The sequence below is a fragment of the Cucurbita pepo genome, chromosome LG16 (assembly GCF_002806865.2).
Source record: "Cucurbita pepo subsp. pepo cultivar mu-cu-16 chromosome LG16, ASM280686v2, whole genome shotgun sequence".
NCBI classification, from domain to species: Eukaryota; Viridiplantae; Streptophyta; class Magnoliopsida; order Cucurbitales; family Cucurbitaceae; genus Cucurbita; species Cucurbita pepo.
The window spans coordinates 5,456,527-5,476,708 of NC_036653.1; the positions used below are offsets into that span (position 1 = coordinate 5,456,527).

At 36.1% G+C, this 20,182-nt stretch overlaps 2 protein-coding genes and 1 pseudogene across 3 annotated transcripts; 2 read left to right on the forward strand and 1 right to left on the reverse strand.

Annotated features, from left to right (window-relative positions):
* Positions 1–6: 6 nt before the first annotated feature.
* Positions 7–2,546, reverse strand: LOC111776944. Its single transcript, XM_023656365.1, has 4 exons — positions 2,330–2,546; positions 2,127–2,213; positions 1,089–1,281; positions 7–265 (listed from the first exon to the last, which is right to left on the reverse strand). Exons 2-4 carry the CDS (start codon positions 2,178–2,180, stop codon positions 135–137), a joined length of 378 nt encoding a protein of 125 aa, XP_023512133.1. The 5' UTR covers positions 2,181–2,213; positions 2,330–2,546; the 3' UTR covers positions 7–134.
* A 2,459-nt stretch (positions 2,547–5,005) lies between these two features.
* LOC111777038 lies at positions 5,006–12,285 on the forward strand (annotated as a pseudogene).
* Positions 12,035–16,102, forward strand: LOC111776945 (OBERON-like protein). Of its 2 annotated transcripts, none has more exons than XM_023656367.1 (3): positions 12,035–12,285; positions 13,599–14,703; positions 15,318–16,102. In XM_023656367.1, exons 2-3 carry the CDS (start codon positions 13,620–13,622, stop codon positions 15,830–15,832), a joined length of 1,599 nt encoding a protein of 532 aa, XP_023512135.1. In that variant the 5' UTR covers positions 12,035–12,285; positions 13,599–13,619; the 3' UTR covers positions 15,833–16,102. The 2 variants fall into 2 exon arrangements, with proteins under 2 accessions (XP_023512135.1, XP_023512134.1); XM_023656366.1 differs by having other exon boundaries at positions 12,037–12,285; positions 13,612–14,703.
* Positions 16,103–20,182: the final 4,080 nt, after the last annotated feature.

Genomic DNA, 20,182 nt, shown 5'->3' on the forward strand with positions numbered 1-20,182 from the left:
GGGGGGGGGGGAAAGCAATATCGACTGATTCAATTTTTTTAGAAAAGGTAAACTAATATGTTTCTTCCCTACCTTTATATTCTTCACGCATAAAAGGAAATACATGAGGGCGTACAAATAAGATGATCTTGTTTCTATGGTTCCAGCTTCAAGGAAACAACTCGACATTGTCTGTTACGCTTAGCCATCTTGAGAAACACCATAGAGAGGCACGACGGTGCCCACCATGGTCGACGTACCTTTTGCTCCCCTTTCAAGCAAGCCACTGGAAGTATATAACTTAAACAATAAACAGCATGATCTTAATGTTAACTGGAAAAGCAGACATGTACATAGTTAGGGTAGGTTGTTTTTGAAATGGTGATTCTGAAAATTTTAATGTTTCAAAAGCATAGTTAAAGCATGCACTCCTTGGAATTCAAAAAAAAAAAATTAAATGTGATTTTGAAATTTCTAAAAATACTTAAAATAGACTACTGCTTTGGTTTGGGGTCTGTTTATTTAGTTAACGTTTGAACTCCTTTTTCACAGGCTCGTCTTCTTATATGCCCTTGTACATTCTTTCATTTTCGTTTCTCTCAATAAAAGCTAAGTTTCTCCCCCAAAGATGCGATTTAAAGGAACAAAAAGGTGGAGGGTGCCTACCCTCAAAAGTACCCTCAAACCCCCTCTTAGCATAACATTGGGTGCGTGCATCAATTTCTCGACTATCGCTATCAGAAACATGCTAATGACAGCACGGGAGGTTGCAAATGAATCAAACGAGGAGTTAAATAGTTGACTCTAGACCTCCAAACTTTTAAAGACAAACACAGACTGCTTCAAAAGGAGGGAAAAAAAACAAAAAAAAAAAAAGGTAAGAGACATTGAAGAAGGTTTCAGAAAAAGGCTAACTCTAACTCCACTGTAAAATATACCCATTCGCTTGCATTTAGCTAAGATTTGGTGCATTTAGTTTTTTTTTTTTAATTTAATTCATTATAATCATATCAGGAGTTTCTGAAATGGAAGTAGTAGCAAGACAACCCTGTATTGTTTTTCCCTAAAAAAGATTGAAAAAGATAAGAAAAGTTGCCTCGCAAACAGACCTTTAATTCGTCGGAGTTCCTTACAAAGTGTAATGAAGTCTCCCCATTTCATATGGCATCGTCTGATAAACCTTAGAATCTGTTCAGTTGTGAACATTGACATGCCTTCAAGATACTCCCCATTGACCCCATTTTCTTTAAAAATCTGGCGATAGCTTCCAAGACTTATTTCTTCCAACCACAAACCAACATCCTGGAAAAAAAACAAAAAAAAAAACGTTATAATCGGCATGCAGGAGGCATATTATAAATCAAATTTCATTAAATTCACAGTTAAAATTTTATCCAGAGAAATGTGATATGATGTATAGTCCAAATGGTAACACATAAACACTCCAACTTGGACGAACGGGTGCAGTTTGGAAAGATATGTTCACAAAGTTTTGCACTCCAAGAAGCTAATAAACTATGTGACAGCCAGAAGCATGCTGAGAACGAAGAACATAGAAACAGTATGACATTGCCAATTTCTTTAGTTCCATCAAACATAATTTCTTATACTCAAAATTTCTGAGAAATAAATTTAGGAGAGTTCAAGCTAGCTGTTAAGTTCAAAGCTAGAAAGAGAAAAGAAATGAAGAGGAAAGAGCTATAACAAGGAAAAGTCCAAAATTCCAAATGGGAAGGAAAATATCACTGACTGACGATAAATTCAATTATTTCATTTCACTATCTACAACTACTTTGAAAAGTTTTCAGTTGCTAACAAAACACTAATTCCGTAATCTTAACAAACAGAGTTGGAAAAAAATTACACAATAACCAAATCTCATTGATCCAGTAATCAAAAAAATTAAAGATCACAAATAAAGAAAAAAGAAGGTATCACTGAATCACGATCAAATACTTGAATAAGCAATCAATGAGGAAGGTTACAGTATCCATCAATTTCAAACTCCCCATACCAACACTCTTAACGCATAACCGTTCAGATTTTCAAGTAGAATCCCAAACAACAAAGAATTGCAGTTTAAGATCTTTGCACAAAAGATCCAAAATCAACGACGATGTATCAGATGCGAGAGGATTAGGAGATACCTCAACAGTCCAAATGAAGAAATCAAGAGGTTCCGGTCGCTGATCCTTGTTCATCTCCCTATCAGGTCCTCCCGAGTTTCAGAGAACCTAAATTCACGAAGTCAAGAACAAAAATTCTCATCACGATTTCAAAGACAAAATTCAGTTCACAGAAAACTAAAAAGAAAACGAAGACATATAAAGTAGAAATTGAGGAAGCTAACCAGACAGAAGTTGAATTTCTCCTTCTTGTTCTTCTTGTTCCTGAAATGAAAAATCTAGGTCACGAAAATTTCTCTACATTTGATCCATAACAGAAGTGGCGCACGAGAGATGGAAAAGTGAAATCAATGAAAGAGAGCGTTGAGAGGCTTTTGATCATTTGATGATTTCCTCTTTCTCTCTTCAATTCTCTCTCTCTCTCTCTCTCTTTCAGTTCCATTCCTCTCTTCTCCTCGCAGTTGTATTACATGCTTTGCCTTACTGTCTCTAACTCCCTTCCACACGCGCTCTACACTTCTCGTGTAGTACACGCGTCTTCTTTGAATTACCTCACTCCCGTTGACTATTATTACTATTATTTTTCTTAATTATTTCATTCATAATTGGGTTTTTAAATAAATTATAATAATAATAATTTTGCATATTTCGTTTTCTTTATGTCACGTCAAGTTTATATAAAAGAAAAGGAATAAAATCATGCTCAATAATTTAGACCGTTTCACTTTATTTTTCCTTTTTCAAATTTCTTTATACGTATAATTTCATAAATTCAGAGCTCATTTATACCGACCCTTCTATCAAACCTTTAGGTCTTGATGGAGCAAAGTTTGATCCATAGATGGCTATCTGGTGGAATTCCTCTTCGTCCCCCAGCAAGCCCCACCTACAAGTAGTTCTTCTCGAGTTGCCGCTTCCTCATCGAGAACCCATTCTACCCTTTTTCGAGAGTCTATGTTAGGTCCTTGTGATTCCCTATTCCTCGTCCCTGCCCTGTTCATCTCCTCGCCCGCCACTACTCGACAACATGACCTAGTAGAATGCATACAAACATGACTAAGCTTATACAAATAGATGTTATCTGTTTTAGTTGATTACGTATCACCGTCAATCTCATGGTTTTAAAACGCATCTACTACAGAAAGGAAGTCCAACGTCCTCACCTGGTGTATGACTCTAATACCATTTGTAACAATTGTTAACATATATTGTCTATCTTAGCCTGTTACGTATCGTTGTTAGCCTCATGATTTTAAAACGCATCTACTATTATGGAGAGTGTCTAATCCTGCCCTAATCATTGTCTCACTACTAACAAGTAGTTAAGTATCACCATCAGCCTCGTGATTTTAAAAATATGTCTGTTACCAAACTTCGAAATATTTGAAATCTCAAACTAATAATTATTTTTTCTGATCGATTAATTGGTAAAAGAATATTCGAATAATTTCAATAATACGTGGAAATGATTTAAAATGGAAGGAAAATAAATGATTAAGTATAATAAAGAAATGGTTGTGTTTTTTTTTTTTAATGTTATTTATTAATTATATAATGATGACATTGTGGATCAAAAGTAGAAATATTGATTGATTACGTAAGGAAATCATATTTAAACATGGAAATAAATCATATGTGGATGCGTGTCAATGGGGTCCACGGCACGTGGCAAATATATTATTATTATTATTATTATTATTATTATTTATCCCATGAAAGCAGAAAAGAATATGAACCGTCGGATAAGGATGCCGGGGATGATATGGAAGATCTTAACGGTAGAGGGAAGGTCGGCGGCGAGTGATTGACCGTACCGTCGCCGGACACCGACTAATTAGCACCATGGAGGTGCATGTGCGGCACGTGTCCACGACCGTCGCATGCGTTTAAAAGTATAATAATAATGAAAATCATTATTTAAAATTGGACCCCTGATTTAAGGCTTATTTAGAATTGTGCCCTCTTTATTTCCGGAAATTTTATTTTTCGAGATTGAACATCTGAGCCTTCTATTTTCAGTTTTATCACGTGACTTTGTCGTTCCCCATCCACAACAGCTATTAAAATAATAAAGAATTTTAAATAAAAGTTTTTAATTTTTAAATTATTATTATTTTCTATCTAATAATTAATTCCACCTCAAACCAAAATTCATCTATATATATATATATTTTACAAAATAACATTTTATATATTTTTTTAATTAAGAAATTCTTCCAAATTTGTTTGAAATTTAGATTATGACCCAAATATTTTTGGGTATTCTTTGTGATATGGTCACATTAACTATTTATCATTTCTTAAAAGTGAAAACTATTAATTGCGATACGAAGGTGCACCTTTGTTAGATGAACACGACTTTCCACAAAAATTAATCGATATTTGGAGTTCTTTGTTCGACATTTGAGGATTTACCAATCTACGACTAAGTTTAGGGCATGGCTCTGATACCATGTTAGCGAACACGACTCTCTACAAATGGTATGATATTATCAACTTTGAACATAACCTCTCGTGGCTTTGCTTTGAACTTCCCCAAAAGTTCTGTACCGATAGAGAGAGTATTATTTGATTATAAACTCATGAACATTCCTTAAATTAGTCGATGTGAGTTGTTGATATAGTCAGTGATATCAGTTTATTCATATATTATTTTTGTATTATGGTATATAAATCAAAGTTTATAAAAAATGCATTTTTTTAAGGTTATTCAAAGCTTAATTATGTTTGTATGAAATCAACATGATTATAATTAAATACTCGATAACTAATTAAATTGTTAATTAAATATAATGACATTAATTAATTAAACATGGTTAAAAATACGTGGACCAAAATTATCCGTAAACCCTACTAAAGCCCTTCCCGCCTTCCCCTCTGTGAGTTATTCCGTGATTTCAATGCTTTCCTTCACTTCATTCGAGCTTCTACAATATGCACAAGCTCTCCAGACGCGCTGTCTCTGCTATTCTTGGCACTGGTGGAGCTCTACCACCGTATGCTGCCTCCGCTTTAGCTCCGGCCACCCATGCCTCAGACCTTACCCATACGGTCTGTGTTCTTTGTCCAAAACGTGAAAACTTCTGTCTGTGTCAAACTTCTTTGATGATGGAGTACTTCTGTGTGGGAGTGTTCTGAAATGGGTATAATTAATTGAAATGTTGATAGTTTGTATGACCTGAGTTGAATGTTTTGTGCCTTGGTTGTTTCTTTTTTTATCTCTCTTTGGTTTAATGATATATTTTGAATCGTTGATGTTGATGAATAGCTTAGTATCTATGATCAACTTTTTGGCGTTTAGATAGAAGTAAAGTATTCCGTAAATGGGTAAGTTTTATCGGGTACTATTTCATTTAATTCAGTATTGTTTTCGTGCTTGGAAGGTCTCTCTGCACCCATTCGAGATTAAGATATCTCGTTGGATTGTTCATATTTGACGGTCACGTCGAGGATTGTTAGGAGATGGTCCCGATCATGGGTTTATAAGTAAGGAATACATCTCTATTGGTATGAGGTCTTTTGAGAGAACCAAGAGCAAAGCCATGAGAGCCAATGCTCAAAGTGGACAACATCATACCATTGTGGAGGTTCATGATTCCTAACCGATCAAAATCGGTTTTATGCTCCTTGGTCGCAGATTGGCATGTTTTAGACTTTGAAGGTCTCCTTGTTGCATTATTATGGTGGTTTATGTTGAAAGTTTAGCTTTGTGCTTCTCTGTTTTGGTGTTGAACTACTCTGCTGGATTGTTGATTTTCTGAAATATGGAATGGATAATCACATATGCTTGACAATTTTCAGGTGGGCGAGATTGATGGTAAAGTCAGACGGTACCCATTGCTAGCGTCTGGACATTTGGATAAAACATACTTTTTCCTTGACCCACCGATTTGAATCAACTGCCACAGCATCTGATGCATCGGCTACTCCTCCAGTCGAGAAGTACGAGTATCAAGCAGAGGCATGTTCCTTTGAATAAGAAACTATATACTAATTTGGAACTAAAATCTTAATGTTTAAATTCACCGATCACCTTTTATATTCGTGTTTCTTTTTCGTGCCAGGTGAGTCGTCTCATGGACCTCATTGTTAACAGCTTGTACAGCAACAAAGAGGTTATTTATTATCAATGTTTGGCTCGTTTCTTTTTCTAGAAGCTTACCTTTTGATACCTAAATTGAATATTGGTTTCTGCCAATTCAACCTTCACAGCATGCAAGTGATGCTTTGGATAAACTGCGCTTTCTGAGTGTGACAGACCCTGGACTTTTGAAGGAAGCAATTGATTTTCACATATGTATCCATAGTGATAAAGATAATGGGATTATAAGCATAACGTAAGGGTTCTGCTATTTTGCATCCCCCCTCCTCCTCCATACCGACAATGCTGCAACATTTGCAGCCTGTGTTCTATCTCTATGCAGTGATACTGGCATAGGTATGACTAGGCAAGAACTTGTTGACTGCCTTGCTACTATTGCCCAGAGTAGTCTGTCTGTCTTCTTCCATCCTCACTTCTCCAACACTCTATAGGGAAACTATGGGATGACAGCTTACTCAACAGAATCTATTAATTGTAATCTAATTAATGATTTTTCTTTACAGAAGAAGAAGATGAAAACAAAGACTGTTGTGGAGAAGTACTGGGACTGGGAGCTCACTAATGAGACCCAACCAATATGGGTGAGCTCACAACTCCTTTACTTTCCTGTTTTGTTGTTAAATCGCTGTTACTTCTAAGCAACTAAAGGGTGCTATTCCTATATGTATTTGTAGCTTCGGAACCCGAAGGAAGTCTCCACAGAGGAGTACAATGAATTCTACAGAAAAACTTTCAATGAGTACTTGGATCCATTAGCATCATCTCATTTTACAACGGAGGTATGCCTTCTTTTCCTCCTCCATAGTNATGTTGATAGTTTGTATGACCTGAGTTGAATGTTTTGTGCCTTGGTTGTTTCTTTTTTTATCTCTCTTTGGTTTAATGATATATTTTGAATCGTTGATGTTGATGAATAGCTTAGTATCTATGATCAACTTTTTGGCGTTTAGATAGAAGTAAAGTATTCCGTAAATGGGTAAGTTTTATCGGGTACTATTTCATTTAATTCAGTATTGTTTTCGTGCTTGGAAGGTCTCTCTGCACCCATTCGAGATTAAGATATCTCGTTGGATTGTTCATATTTGACGGTCACGTCGAGGATTGTTAGGAGATGGTCCCGATCATGGGTTTATAAGTAAGGAATACATCTCTATTGGTATGAGGTCTTTTGAGAGAACCAAGAGCAAAGCCATGAGAGCCAATGCTCAAAGTGGACAACATCATACCATTGTGGAGGTTCATGATTCCTAACCGATCAAAATCGGTTTTATGCTCCTTGGTCGCAGATTGGCATGTTTTAGACTTTGAAGGTCTCCTTGTTGCATTATTATGGTGGTTTATGTTGAAAGTTTAGCTTTGTGCTTCTCTGTTTTGGTGTTGAACTACTCTGCTGGATTGTTGATTTTCTGAAATATGGAATGGATAATCACATATGCTTGACAATTTTCAGGTGGGCGAGATTGATGGTAAAGTCAGACGGTACCCATTGCTAGCGTCTGGACATTTGGATAAAACATACTTTTTCCTTGACCCACCGATTTGAATCAACTGCCACAGCATCTGATGCATCGGCTACTCCTCCAGTCGAGAAGTACGAGTATCAAGCAGAGGCATGTTCCTTTGAATAAGAAACTATATACTAATTTGGAACTAAAATCTTAATGTTTAAATTCACCGATCACCTTTTATATTCGTGTTTCTTTTTCGTGCCAGGTGAGTCGTCTCATGGACCTCATTGTTAACAGCTTGTACAGCAACAAAGAGGTTATTTATTATCAATGTTTGGCTCGTTTCTTTTTCTAGAAGCTTACCTTTTGATACCTAAATTGAATATTGGTTTCTGCCAATTCAACCTTCACAGCATGCAAGTGATGCTTTGGATAAACTGCGCTTTCTGAGTGTGACAGACCCTGGACTTTTGAAGGAAGCAATTGATTTTCACATATGTATCCATAGTGATAAAGATAATGGGATTATAAGCATAACGTAAGGGTTCTGCTATTTTGCATCCCCCCTCCTCCTCCATACCGACAATGCTGCAACATTTGCAGCCTGTGTTCTATCTCTATGCAGTGATACTGGCATAGGTATGACTAGGCAAGAACTTGTTGACTGCCTTGCTACTATTGCCCAGAGTAGTCTGTCTGTCTTCTTCCATCCTCACTTCTCCAACACTCTATAGGGAAACTATGGGATGACAGCTTACTCAACAGAATCTATTAATTGTAATCTAATTAATGATTTTTCTTTACAGAAGAAGAAGATGAAAACAAAGACTGTTGTGGAGAAGTACTGGGACTGGGAGCTCACTAATGAGACCCAACCAATATGGGTGAGCTCACAACTCCTTTACTTTCCTGTTTTGTTGTTAAATCGCTGTTACTTCTAAGCAACTAAAGGGTGCTATTCCTATATGTATTTGTAGCTTCGGAACCCGAAGGAAGTCTCCACAGAGGAGTACAATGAATTCTACAGAAAAACTTTCAATGAGTACTTGGATCCATTAGCATCATCTCATTTTACAACGGAGGTATGCCTTCTTTTCCTCCTCCATAGTCCACTTTCATCTGATCGTGCATATCTGAGACCTCTTTTGTCTGCTTGAAATCCTGGGAGAATGAGGATGACCATCCTGTCAACTAATTCTTCCATTCAAAATGAACCTACAAATTCAACTAATTTATCAAAATGATAAGAATTCATCCAGATATTTGGATTTATTGGCTAATTTACCTAAATGATAAGACTCCTACTTTCAATGAATGCTCTCTACTTCTTATTTCATTTTCGTGGAGCTAATATTTGACTGAATTTTCAGGGTGAAGTAGAATTCAGGTCAATACTTTATGTTCCAGCTGTTTCTCCCTGTTAGTGAAAGAGAGTTATTGAATGATTAATGAGAAGATTGAATTATGAAGAGCAAGAATGCTCCATATTTATACAGAGAATACAAAAGATATTCAGAAAATCTACCTAAAAATCTGGAGAAAATCCGGTAACAAACCAGTAAACAAATCAAAATAAAATCTAATCAAATCAAAACTCAATCAAATAAAAAACTAGATCTAACTCCTAACTGAGATTTAATTAGATACTAACTGACAGCAATCTAAACAAATACATGATCTTTAACACTCCCACGGGGAAGGATGACCTCATCAATCCCAAGAACTAAAAACATTAGGCTTTACGTGAAAAGGGTGTTTATTTCAGATGATTTTGATGGAGAATTGGTAAAACTTACCTAAATGAAACATCCTTTCTGTACTTTAAATGTTAGTTTTACCTGTGACAATGCTGATGATTTCAAGTGATTCGGGTCGAGGTCATTAGTTTCCAGAATTATAGGATGACCCTCTGCCTTCATTATTGATCTACTTTGTGAAATTACAAAAAAGGAAACAGTAATTGCTATGTGTTTTAGGTGATAAGAATGAAGAGAAAGAGAAAGAAATAAAATAAGAGTTGGGCCAAACTTGTGATTGGATTAAGAAACGCTTGGGAGACAAAGTTGCCAATGTTCAGATATCACGACTCTCCATTGGGATGAGGTCTTGTCGCTGGAAAGTTTGGTTGGGTTAGAAATCACGACTCTCCACAATGGTATAGTATTGTCCACTTTGAGCATAAGCTCTCGTGGCTTTGTTTTGGGCTTCTCCCAAAAAGACCTCATCCCAATGGAGATAAAATTCCTCACTTATAAACCCATGATCATTACCTAAATTAGCCAATGTGGGATTCACTCCCAATAATCCTCAACAATCCTCCCCTCGAACAAAGTACACTATAAGCCTCTCTTGAGGCTTATGGAGCTCTCGAATAGCCTCCCTTTAATCGAGGCTCGATTCCTTTCTCTGGAGCCCTCGAACAAAGGGTGAACAAAGTACACCCTTTGTTCGACACTTTAGTCACTTTTGACTACACCTTCGAGACTCACAATTCTTTATTCGATATTTGAGGATTCTATTGACATGACTAAGTTTAGGGCATGACTCTGATACCATGTTAGAAATCATGATTCTCCACTGATATTGTCCACTTTAAGCATAAGCTTTGTATCATACCATTGTGGAGAGTCGTGATTTCTAACATGGGTGGTCGGCCAACATGGAGAGGTAAGTTACGGTCTCTCTCAATCGATCCAAATGATGTATACTAAAGTGTTGGGTATCACTTTTTTTTTCCTTTTCAAGGTTGATGAAGGCACAAACTGTTGGTGATGCCTCTAGTTTGGACTTCATGAGAAGTAGAAGGGTGTTTGAAGTGAACCCTGAGCATCAAATCATTAAAAACCTGGATGTATGTAAAGAGCATAAGTACATTTATACTTTCTTCTGCCGATGCTTGTAAATTGATGTATATGCAAATTTCCACAGGCTGCATACAAGAGTAACCCCAACGATGAAGATGCTTTGAGAGCCATTGATCTTCTGTATGATGCAGCTTAGTTTCGAGTGGCTTTACGGTAAACTCCCTGTGTGCTGTATGGATATCATATTGCATTCCTATGGTTGTATTTTGGAAACAAATCTGTGTTCATTCGTCTCAAATACGCTATGGCTTGAACTAAACCACCGTACTCTCCCTTGTTGGTGCAGCCTGAAAATCCGGCCCAGCTTGAGGGTAAGATATATGAGATGATGGGTATGGCACTTTCCGGCAAGTGGTCTGCGCCTCAATCGCAGCCATTAGAAGCAGAAATAGTTGAACCAGTGGAAGCTGGCAGCCAAAAGTGAGTCCTGGTCAGACTGAAGTTTTAATGCTCGTTTGATTCAAATATGTTAGGTAAGATACCACATCGGTTGGGGAGAGAAATGAAGCATTTGTTTATAAGGGTGTGAAAACCTCTCCGTAGCAGACGTGTTTTAAAATCGTGAGACTGATGGCGATACTTAACGTGCCATACTGGACAATATTTGCTAGTGGTGGACTTGAGCGGTTATAAATGGTATCAGAGCTAGACACCAAGTGGTGTGCTAGCGAGGACGTTGGCCTCCAAGGGAGATGGATTGTGAGATCCCACATTGGTTGGAGAAGGAAATGAAACATTGTTTAGAAGGGTGTGAAAGGAGAAGGAAATGAAACATTGTTTAGAAGGGTGTGAAAGGAGAAGGAAACGAAACATTGTTTAGAAGGGTGTGAAAGGAGAAGGAAACGAAACATTGTTTAGAAGGGTGTGAAAGGAGAAGGAAACGAAACATTGTTTAGAAGGGTGTGAAAGGAGAAGGAAACGAAACATTGTTTAGAAGGGTGTGAAAGGAGAAGGAAACGAAACATTGTTTAGAAGGGTGTGAAAGGAGAAGGAAACGAAACATTGTTTAGAAGGGTGTGAAAGGAGAAGGAAACGAAACATTGTTTAGAAGGGTGTGAAAGGAGAAGGAAACGAAACATTGTTTAGAAGGGTGTGAAAGGAGAAGGAAACGAAACATTGTTTAGAAGGGTGTGAAAGGAGAAGGAAATGAAACATTGTTTAGAAGGGTGTGAAAAATTCTCCTTAATGTACGCTTTTTAAAACCGTGAGGCTATCGGCGATACATAATGAGCTAAAATGGAGAATATTTGCTAGCGGTGGGGTCTCGTTTGTGCAAAAGTGAATGATGTAAAAATAAAATGATTAAAATATCACATTATTCTGGAGAGAATATATTTTGTCAAATATATATATTTATATATTTATTTATTTGAAGGAATTTAACGCCGTGAAATTAGCGACGAGGCGTCACGTTTGTGCAATTGATTATTCATGTTGAAGGAGTCAAACCCAAGGCATGGGTGTTGACTTTGGGTTCCATTGGTGAAGAGCGTGGACTATGGTTCCTATGGCGTGGGGTACAGAAATGAAATGAAATGAGAATTAATTCATTTGGAATCTCCAGTTTTTTCTCTTTTGTCGATCGGATCATCGGCCGTCTTCGCCTTCTTTGCTTTCGTCTTCAATGGTCACCACCACCTGAACTCTCTCATCTTCATTTCTTCTTCCTCCTCTTCTTTTCTGGCCAGTTGGAGACGGCGCGGTCGAAATCACTACTCAACCTCTGAGCTCCCGAGTGCTTCTGCTCCTGCTGGTTATTACCCCAGGTAGGTAGTTTCTTTAGAGCTATATTTCAGAATTCTCGGTGTTTTATGAGTATCTAATTATCGGCCGGACGAAAGATTTGTCTGTGTATGCCCTTTTATTTTTTGCTTTCTGTCCCTTTTTGCCCTGTTAACTTTTCTTGCTCCCTTTCTTTTTTAACCTCGATGCAATTAAATCCATTGCGTAGCTTAGATTTGTCCGCTGTCGCTTGGTGGCATATGATCTGTTGACGTTTTGATTTGCAAACAGGATTTGAGTGATGCTAGAGGATACTTAGCCTTCAATTAGGATGTATGTATGTATCATATTTGACTTCTATCCATTTACTCTGCCCTTTCCATTTTCTTGTAATATATTTGATCTTATTTGATTATGTAAATGATTATGAATAGAAAATTTTCACCGCCCTTTACGTGTGGTGGTTTTAGCAAATATTAACATGGTAACAGAGTCATGTCCTTAATTTAGCCATGCCAATGTCAATTGAATCCTTACGTATCGAACAAAAAAGTTGTGAGCCTCAAAGGTGTAGTAAAAGTGACTCAAGTGTCGAACAAAGGGTGTATTTTGTTCGAAGGCTCCAGAGAAGGAGTTGAGTATCAATTAAAGGGAGGTTGTTCGAGACTTCCAGAGAAGGAGGGCTTAGAGGAGGCTCTATGGTGTACTTTGTTCGAGAAGAGGATTGTTGAGGATTATTGAGAGGAGTAGTCTCACATTGGCTAATTAAGAGGAAGATCGTGAGTTTATAAGTGAGGAACACCATCTCAAATAGTATTAGGCATTTTGGGGAAACCAAAAGCAAAATCACGAGAGCTTATGCTCAAAGGAGACAATATAATATCATTGGGTTTTCATTTTCATTTTTGTTGAAAACAGTGTTCATGTTTCCATCGGAAATTGCTTTGTGATCGAAGCTGAATAATTCCGAACAAGGTCTTTTTGTTTCTTTGTGATATAAAAGCAGAAGGGCATGCTTTTGTTTGTTTGTTCGTTCAAGGTGTATTTTGAGCTTCCATCCCTTGTTGAAGTCACTTAATTGCATAATATCTGGATTTGATATTTATCCTGGAAACTTACTGGCCTATGACTTATTAAGAAGTCCATCTTTCTTTTTTCTGAATAACTGTTGTGAACCAAATCGTTTCTCTAAAGGAATTGTGCCTGTCTCTAACTTTCATGCTTGACTTCTTCCCTCGCCTGCAGTTTTCATACATTATGCACTCTTTTGGTTATTAGCTAGAAGTAGACAGACAGATATTTCTTTTTGTCTAATTACAATTCATTCATGCGCTCAATCTTTGGTTCTTACACCCAGCAAAATCTTGCAGAACAAATTATGCTTCCGCGTCAGCAATCACAGTCAGGCACACTGCAAACCTCGTTTTCCCTGGTGCCATCAGATGCACACTTACCTCAAGAGGAACCAAGATCAAATTCTGGTCAAGTTCGGGAGTCCCCTACAGAAAGTGCCAGTTCTCGGGAAACATGGCCTAATGTTGAAGCCATGTTGGCAAAGAAGATGGAAAGTGGGAAGACAGATAATGATAATGCTGAACATTCAGTTGTTCGCCGTCTTTCTAGTGCTGATAAGATATCCCTGCGGGATATTGCAAGGGAGAGAGTCGATTTAATCTCCGAAAAGATGCATCATTTGTCAGATGAGTTTCTTGAAGAGTTGAAATCTGGGCTTCGAGTTATCCTTGATGGTAATGGTGGTTCCCAGCAGAGAGAGGAGATTTTCATTTTGCAGAAGCTTGTTCAAAATAGAACTGATTTAACAGCTAAGACTTTACTTATAGCCAATCGGGTGCAACTTGAAATCCTTGTTGCAATAAATACTGGAATTCAGGCATTCTTGCACCCGAATGTTACCCTCCCACAGTCTACTCTAATTGAGATCTTTGTGTACAAGAGGTGCAGGAATATAGCATGCCAGAATCAGCTGCCAGCTGATGACTGTACATGTGAACTATGCTCCAACAGAAATGGTTTTTGCAATCTTTGCATGTGTGTAATATGCAATAAGTTCGATTTTGAAGTAAATACCTGTCGTTGGATTGGCTGTGATCTGTGCTCTCACTGGACTCACACGGATTGCGCCATTCGTGACGGACAAATTTGCATGGGTTCATCTGTTAAGAGTGGACCGGGGGAAACTGAAATGCTTTTCAGGTGCCAAGCCTGCAATAGAACGTCAGAGCTGCTGGGTTGGGTTAAGGATGTTTTCCAGCACTGTGCACCTGCCTGGGACCTGGAGGCTTTGACAAGGGAACTCGACTATGTTAGTAGAATATTTTGTGGAAGTGAGTACAATAGAGGGCTGAGGCTTTTCTGGAAGTGTGAAGATCTCAAAGAAAAAATGAAAACCGGGGTTATGGACTCTTCAATGGCATGCAGAACTATATTGGGGTTTTTCCAAGGTAAAGAACTATTCGTTTGTATATAAACTTATACTCATTTCTTGATCAGTTGGTCTTATTTACTACTGGTGTATTATGATTTTCCTCATATCTTTAACTTATAAGAAACAGAACAGCTCTTAAAATTGTTCATGAAAAAGTTAGAAACTTCATCTTTATTTGCTTGATGATATTATAGTGGTGAAAGGTGTGGTTTAGAGAGTAGGAAAATCAAATCACTTCCGACACTTTTCTATAGACATTGGTTGTGTCCAATTCTCTCTCTGAGGTTCACAAGGTAGGAAAAAAAAAAGGGTTTTCTGCATAAGGAGCCAACAACCAAATGTATTTACTAATCAAAATAGGCTCTTATAGGCATATATTTTTGATTGTGCTATCTTATACTGGGTATGCCTTTTTAGATCCATTATTGTTCAATCATGATTTGAGGAGTCATTGGTAAACTAAACTGTAATAGTGGATGATATCTGATCCTATTCATGTAGAAAAGCTACTCATATTGCTATAAAATTGATGAAAAGGAGCTTAATTGCATTATGCCGAGCTCGAACTACATGTTTTTCCCATATTTTATTTTAATGAAATACCTCTGCTTCTTGTTTCTCTTTATGAAGAACTTGAGTTAGATTCTCCAAGAAGCATTGAAAATGGGGAAGGAGGACGACTGATAGCCCCACAGGAGGCTTGCACCCGCATCGCCGATGTGGTACAAGAGGCCATAATAAAAATGGAAATGGTGGCTGATGAGAAGGAGAGGAGATACAAAAAGGCACGAATGGATGTCGAGGCATTCGAGCATGAGGTTGAGGACAAGACCAGGGAAGCAGCGGAATTAAAGCTAGAGAAACAGAGAAAGAAGCTACAAATTGAAGAGCTAGAGAAGATTGTGAGGCTTAAACTTGCAGAAGCTGACATGTTCCAACTTAAGGCAAATGAGGCAAAACGAGAGGCTGAAAGGCTCCAGTTGATTGCTCTCTCCAAATCTGAAAAATCTGAAGAAGATTATGCTAGTAGTTACCTGAAACAGCGGTTAAAAGAGGCCGAAGCAGAGAAACAGTTCTTGTTAGAGAAGATTAAAATGCAGGAAAGTTTTCGTTCACAGAACAGTGGTGGGGCAGATCAATCCTAACAACAATCCTCATTCCATACATATTTCCAAAGGCCGTTCTGTATCATACTGTGTCCTCTTATAGTCATAAAACCAGCTAAATGATGGTCACCCTTTGACTGGAGTTAACTATGTTTCTGTTGTGGGGTATTGTAATCTTGTCTATAGATCATTGTTTAAGCCGTTTGAAAGTGTGGAGGGATGCTATATTGGTTGTATTACAGAGTAATTAGCCTTGGTAATCCTGGATTTCATTTCATTTATGGTTAGATAAACCTGGTTTGTGGTTCCTGCAGCAGTGAGCACTGAGATTGTGTAGGGTAATGCAGCCAGAAAAGAGAAACAAGGATAGTGATGTTAGCCAAGTAGGTCCATCCATTTGCTGTTACTCCCATCCTTTTTAGGAGTGCTCTCTAATGGAACCCACTTCCAATATGCAGCAATCAGGTGAGCAGCAGAGCTGTATGATTTGGAGATGGTATGGTGTGAGTGGACTACATTTGTTCTTCATTGTTTGACATTAAAGGCTGCGTTCAGAAAGCTGACCTCATTTCTTCCTTTGACCATGAGCACAGGTAACTACAAAAATGTCCTCATTTTTTGTTGAGAAAAACATGTTTTGTTCATGTTTTGTTTAAGTTGTTTTCATTCCATTTCTTTCGTCTTCTGATGTAATGGCTCATCACTAACGGATATTATCTTCTTTGAGCTTTCTTTCTTGGGCTTCCCTTCAAGATTTGTAAAACTTAAGAGAGGTTTCCACACCCTTATAAATAATGTTTCGTTCTCCTCCCTAATCGATGTAGGATCTCACAATTCACCCCCTATTTGTTCTCCTCCCCAATTGTTGATACACCACCTCGTGTTCACCCCCTTTGGAGCTCAGTGTCACAATCGCACTTTTGATGGCAGCGGACTTGCGATTGTGCCGCACTCACTTTCCAACGACAAGTGAGCTAAGCCAATTCGTTCTTGCGTCGCCTACAGCCAAGCGACGTATGCTCGAGCCTCTGGCCTCGGTTTTAAGAGAAGGTTTTAGAAAACGAGAGTAGAGAGAGATTTTTGAAAGAGACGTTATATAAGCAAGCAATAGAGAAATAAAAGCAATAGAGAAATAACAACGGCTCACATATATAACCTTGGGTAGAGAGAAGTTGACAACTAGTCGTATCCCCCTATAGTACATTCGAAGGCATTTTATGTCTAACAGACTTAGAAATACAAAAGTAAACACTAGAATATGAAAATACATAAAGGGTTGGGCTTGTCATGGGCATGCGGCCATGAGCAACACGCCTTGGACGAGCATGACCGTGACACTCAGCCTCCTCGCTGTTACACCGCTTGGTGTTTGGCTCATATATCTTTTGTAACTGTTCAAACCCACAGAAACCCTTAATGGCATTACACGATTTGAACATAGGACTTTTAGCTTAGTACTTTTAATTTAATTATATTGTTAAAAACTGATAGTGTAGATATGAAACACGGGTTGAAAGTTCGATACATTTGTCATATTTTTCTTTCGAAACATTAGGTTAGACAACGTAGTACTAAACCAAAGACATTAACCACTAAATTTTATTCCATGTCTCCATATCATCCTTAGTTATGTATTTGTTTATTGGTATGTTTTTGATTGGATTTGGTCCAACTAAAGTTATTTATGGGAGAAATTCATATTTAATTTCTATTTTCTAAATAAAAAATGAATTAAAATTATGCATAAAAAGAATAAAACCCTTGTGATTATGCCATAAAGTGATCGCCTCCCCTTCCTTCAAATCTTTTGTCATAACATCCTTTCATGTTTCTCGTCTTCTTTTCAGTATTTTTATTTTCTTTCTCCAATAATTATTTTTATAGAATCTTAAAAAAAATAATAATTAAAATATTTACCAACCAAAAAATACTAAAATAAATGAATTAATTATTACCATTTCATTATTACAAAACACCTTTAATAAATTGAATAATAGTTTATTTTGGATAATTGTGTAGTAGTATAATTTATTCAATGATCTTAAATTATTAAAAGAAAAAATTTCCTATATAGATAGAGATGTTTATCGAGAATGCTGACTAGCACGAAGGAACTAGCTCAGTACCCGATATTTGATTATCCAAAAATAATTTTAAAGTGATTAATAAAAAATCTTAAAAATATATAATAATTGGACAAAATAAAAATGTTACCAAAAACATAATTTAAAGAGAATAATAATAATAATATTGATCTATGACAAATATCATTTTTTAAATGATTTTTTCTCTAAAATTATTACACTAAAAAAACACTTGTTGAAGTAAAATATTCATAAAGTAGATGAAAACGAAATTAATAATTAATTTATTATTTATTTTTGTTTGGAACGGCAAGGACATAGGGGCAAAAAGATAATTTCACAGCTGGAAGAGGGGTAAAAAGGGGAAAGAGGTTTTTTTTTTTTTACGTACCGCGAAATTACAAGGATTGGACATTTGTCGCGTAGTAAAGTGAGGTGGGGCCGCCTTTCTCTCTCTAAAATTAAATAGCAACAGAGACAAACGATGTGGGGCCCACCAGAGTTGATGACGTGTTATCCAGCTACGCGCCGCTCCCCCCTGCCTCTTCTTTTTTTTCTTTTTATGAAAATAGCAAGCTGTCGTGGGGCCCACCTCTGACCACCTTACAAACCCTCACGTCTTCCGAGGACTCCTCCATTCTTACAAACCTTCAAATTATAATCCTACACGTGTCCTTAATTTTTTTCTTTTATTTTTCACAAATATTAAAAACTTAAAAAAACTATCATATAATTAAATAACTTCAGAAAATTAAAACAAATACTCCCATTAATTAAAATAATTACGTAATTACATAGTTTTTTTTTAGTGAAATAAATTGATTTTTCTCTCATTTATTATATCTTAAATTAAAAAAACAAAGCTCTTTCGATCAATTAAAAATACTTTTTTAAATTTTGAATAATTAAAAGTAATTATAAAATTTTTATATAAAAATATTTAATATTTTTCTTTTCAAAAAAATCATTTACGTAAAACACAAAATCCAAAAAAAAAAATATGTTACTTTAAGAAAATTATTAATTTATTAGATATAAAATCGAAGGTTTTAAGCACCCCTTCAACGTTTTTTAACTTAAAATTTACCGTGATGGATAAACCTTGTAATTTAACCAAAATTAAACAGGTTTAAATATTATTTTGGTTCCCGACTCTTAAATTTGTCTCAATTTGGTCTCTTGACTTTTGAAATATCCATTAGTCAAATACCCGTCTCTACCTTACATGACGTATAATCATACACTAGTATAACTCGATATTAACAAAAAGAAATAAACTTTTATTTAAAAGGTAAATAAAATAAATGAAGAGTCTAAAATTAAATTAAAAAAAGTAATTAAATAGTATTTAATCTTTTTAGGTTCCCAAAATTGTCCCACACAAAAGCTGAATTATCTTTTCACCCATAGAAAGTGGGCCAAATTGCAATTAATGACATTGTTTAATTATACATGTTCCCACAAATTTCTTGGAATTTCATATACAGTCCCTGACACAAATACCACATGCAAAGTAGACTTTTTTTTTTTTTTTTTTTTTTTTTTTTTTTTTTTTTTTTTTTTTTTAATTAATTAATTTATTTATTTAGTACAATAAACTCCTGAATAATTTTTAAGAAATTACACGTAACATGTCATTATAAATAATAAATCATAATTATTTTACATTAACCTAATCCATAAGGTCAAACATTATCTTAACCCCACTTGGAACCATTTTCCTTTATTATATTTGGTTAATTTTAATAGCTTCTAATATTAAATTCAAATTAAAAACTATATACTAAATTTAATATTATAAGTAACGTGTATACTTTGACATTTATTCTACATTTTTTTATATATGATTTGACATATCAACTGCCTTAACCAAACTTATGTCGTAGAAATTTATTATATATATAAATTTTTATAATTTTTAAATAAATTAAATTATGGTTTAAATAGATTAATTAGGCGGTGTAATTTTTATTTTTTGAATATTAAAAGATTGGTGGGTTTTGTCATACATCCAACATAATATTCATTTATTCCAACATTTATTGAATTAATTTTTAATTAGATGGGGGAGTTTGAGAATCTTATCCCCGGCGTATTTTAGCAACGGGCAGCCCTTCTAGAGGGCAGATAGTTTAACGAATAAAACTGCTGGATTTGCATTGTAATACGGTAATTATAGTTGAATTTAAACTGGGTTTCGAATAATTTGTTGAATTAATGAGTTTAATTAATAAGAATTAAAGGTGTGAATCCGTAAGTCTGATGCAGAGTGCAGCGGTAGAATACAAATTCTATTATCTTTAAT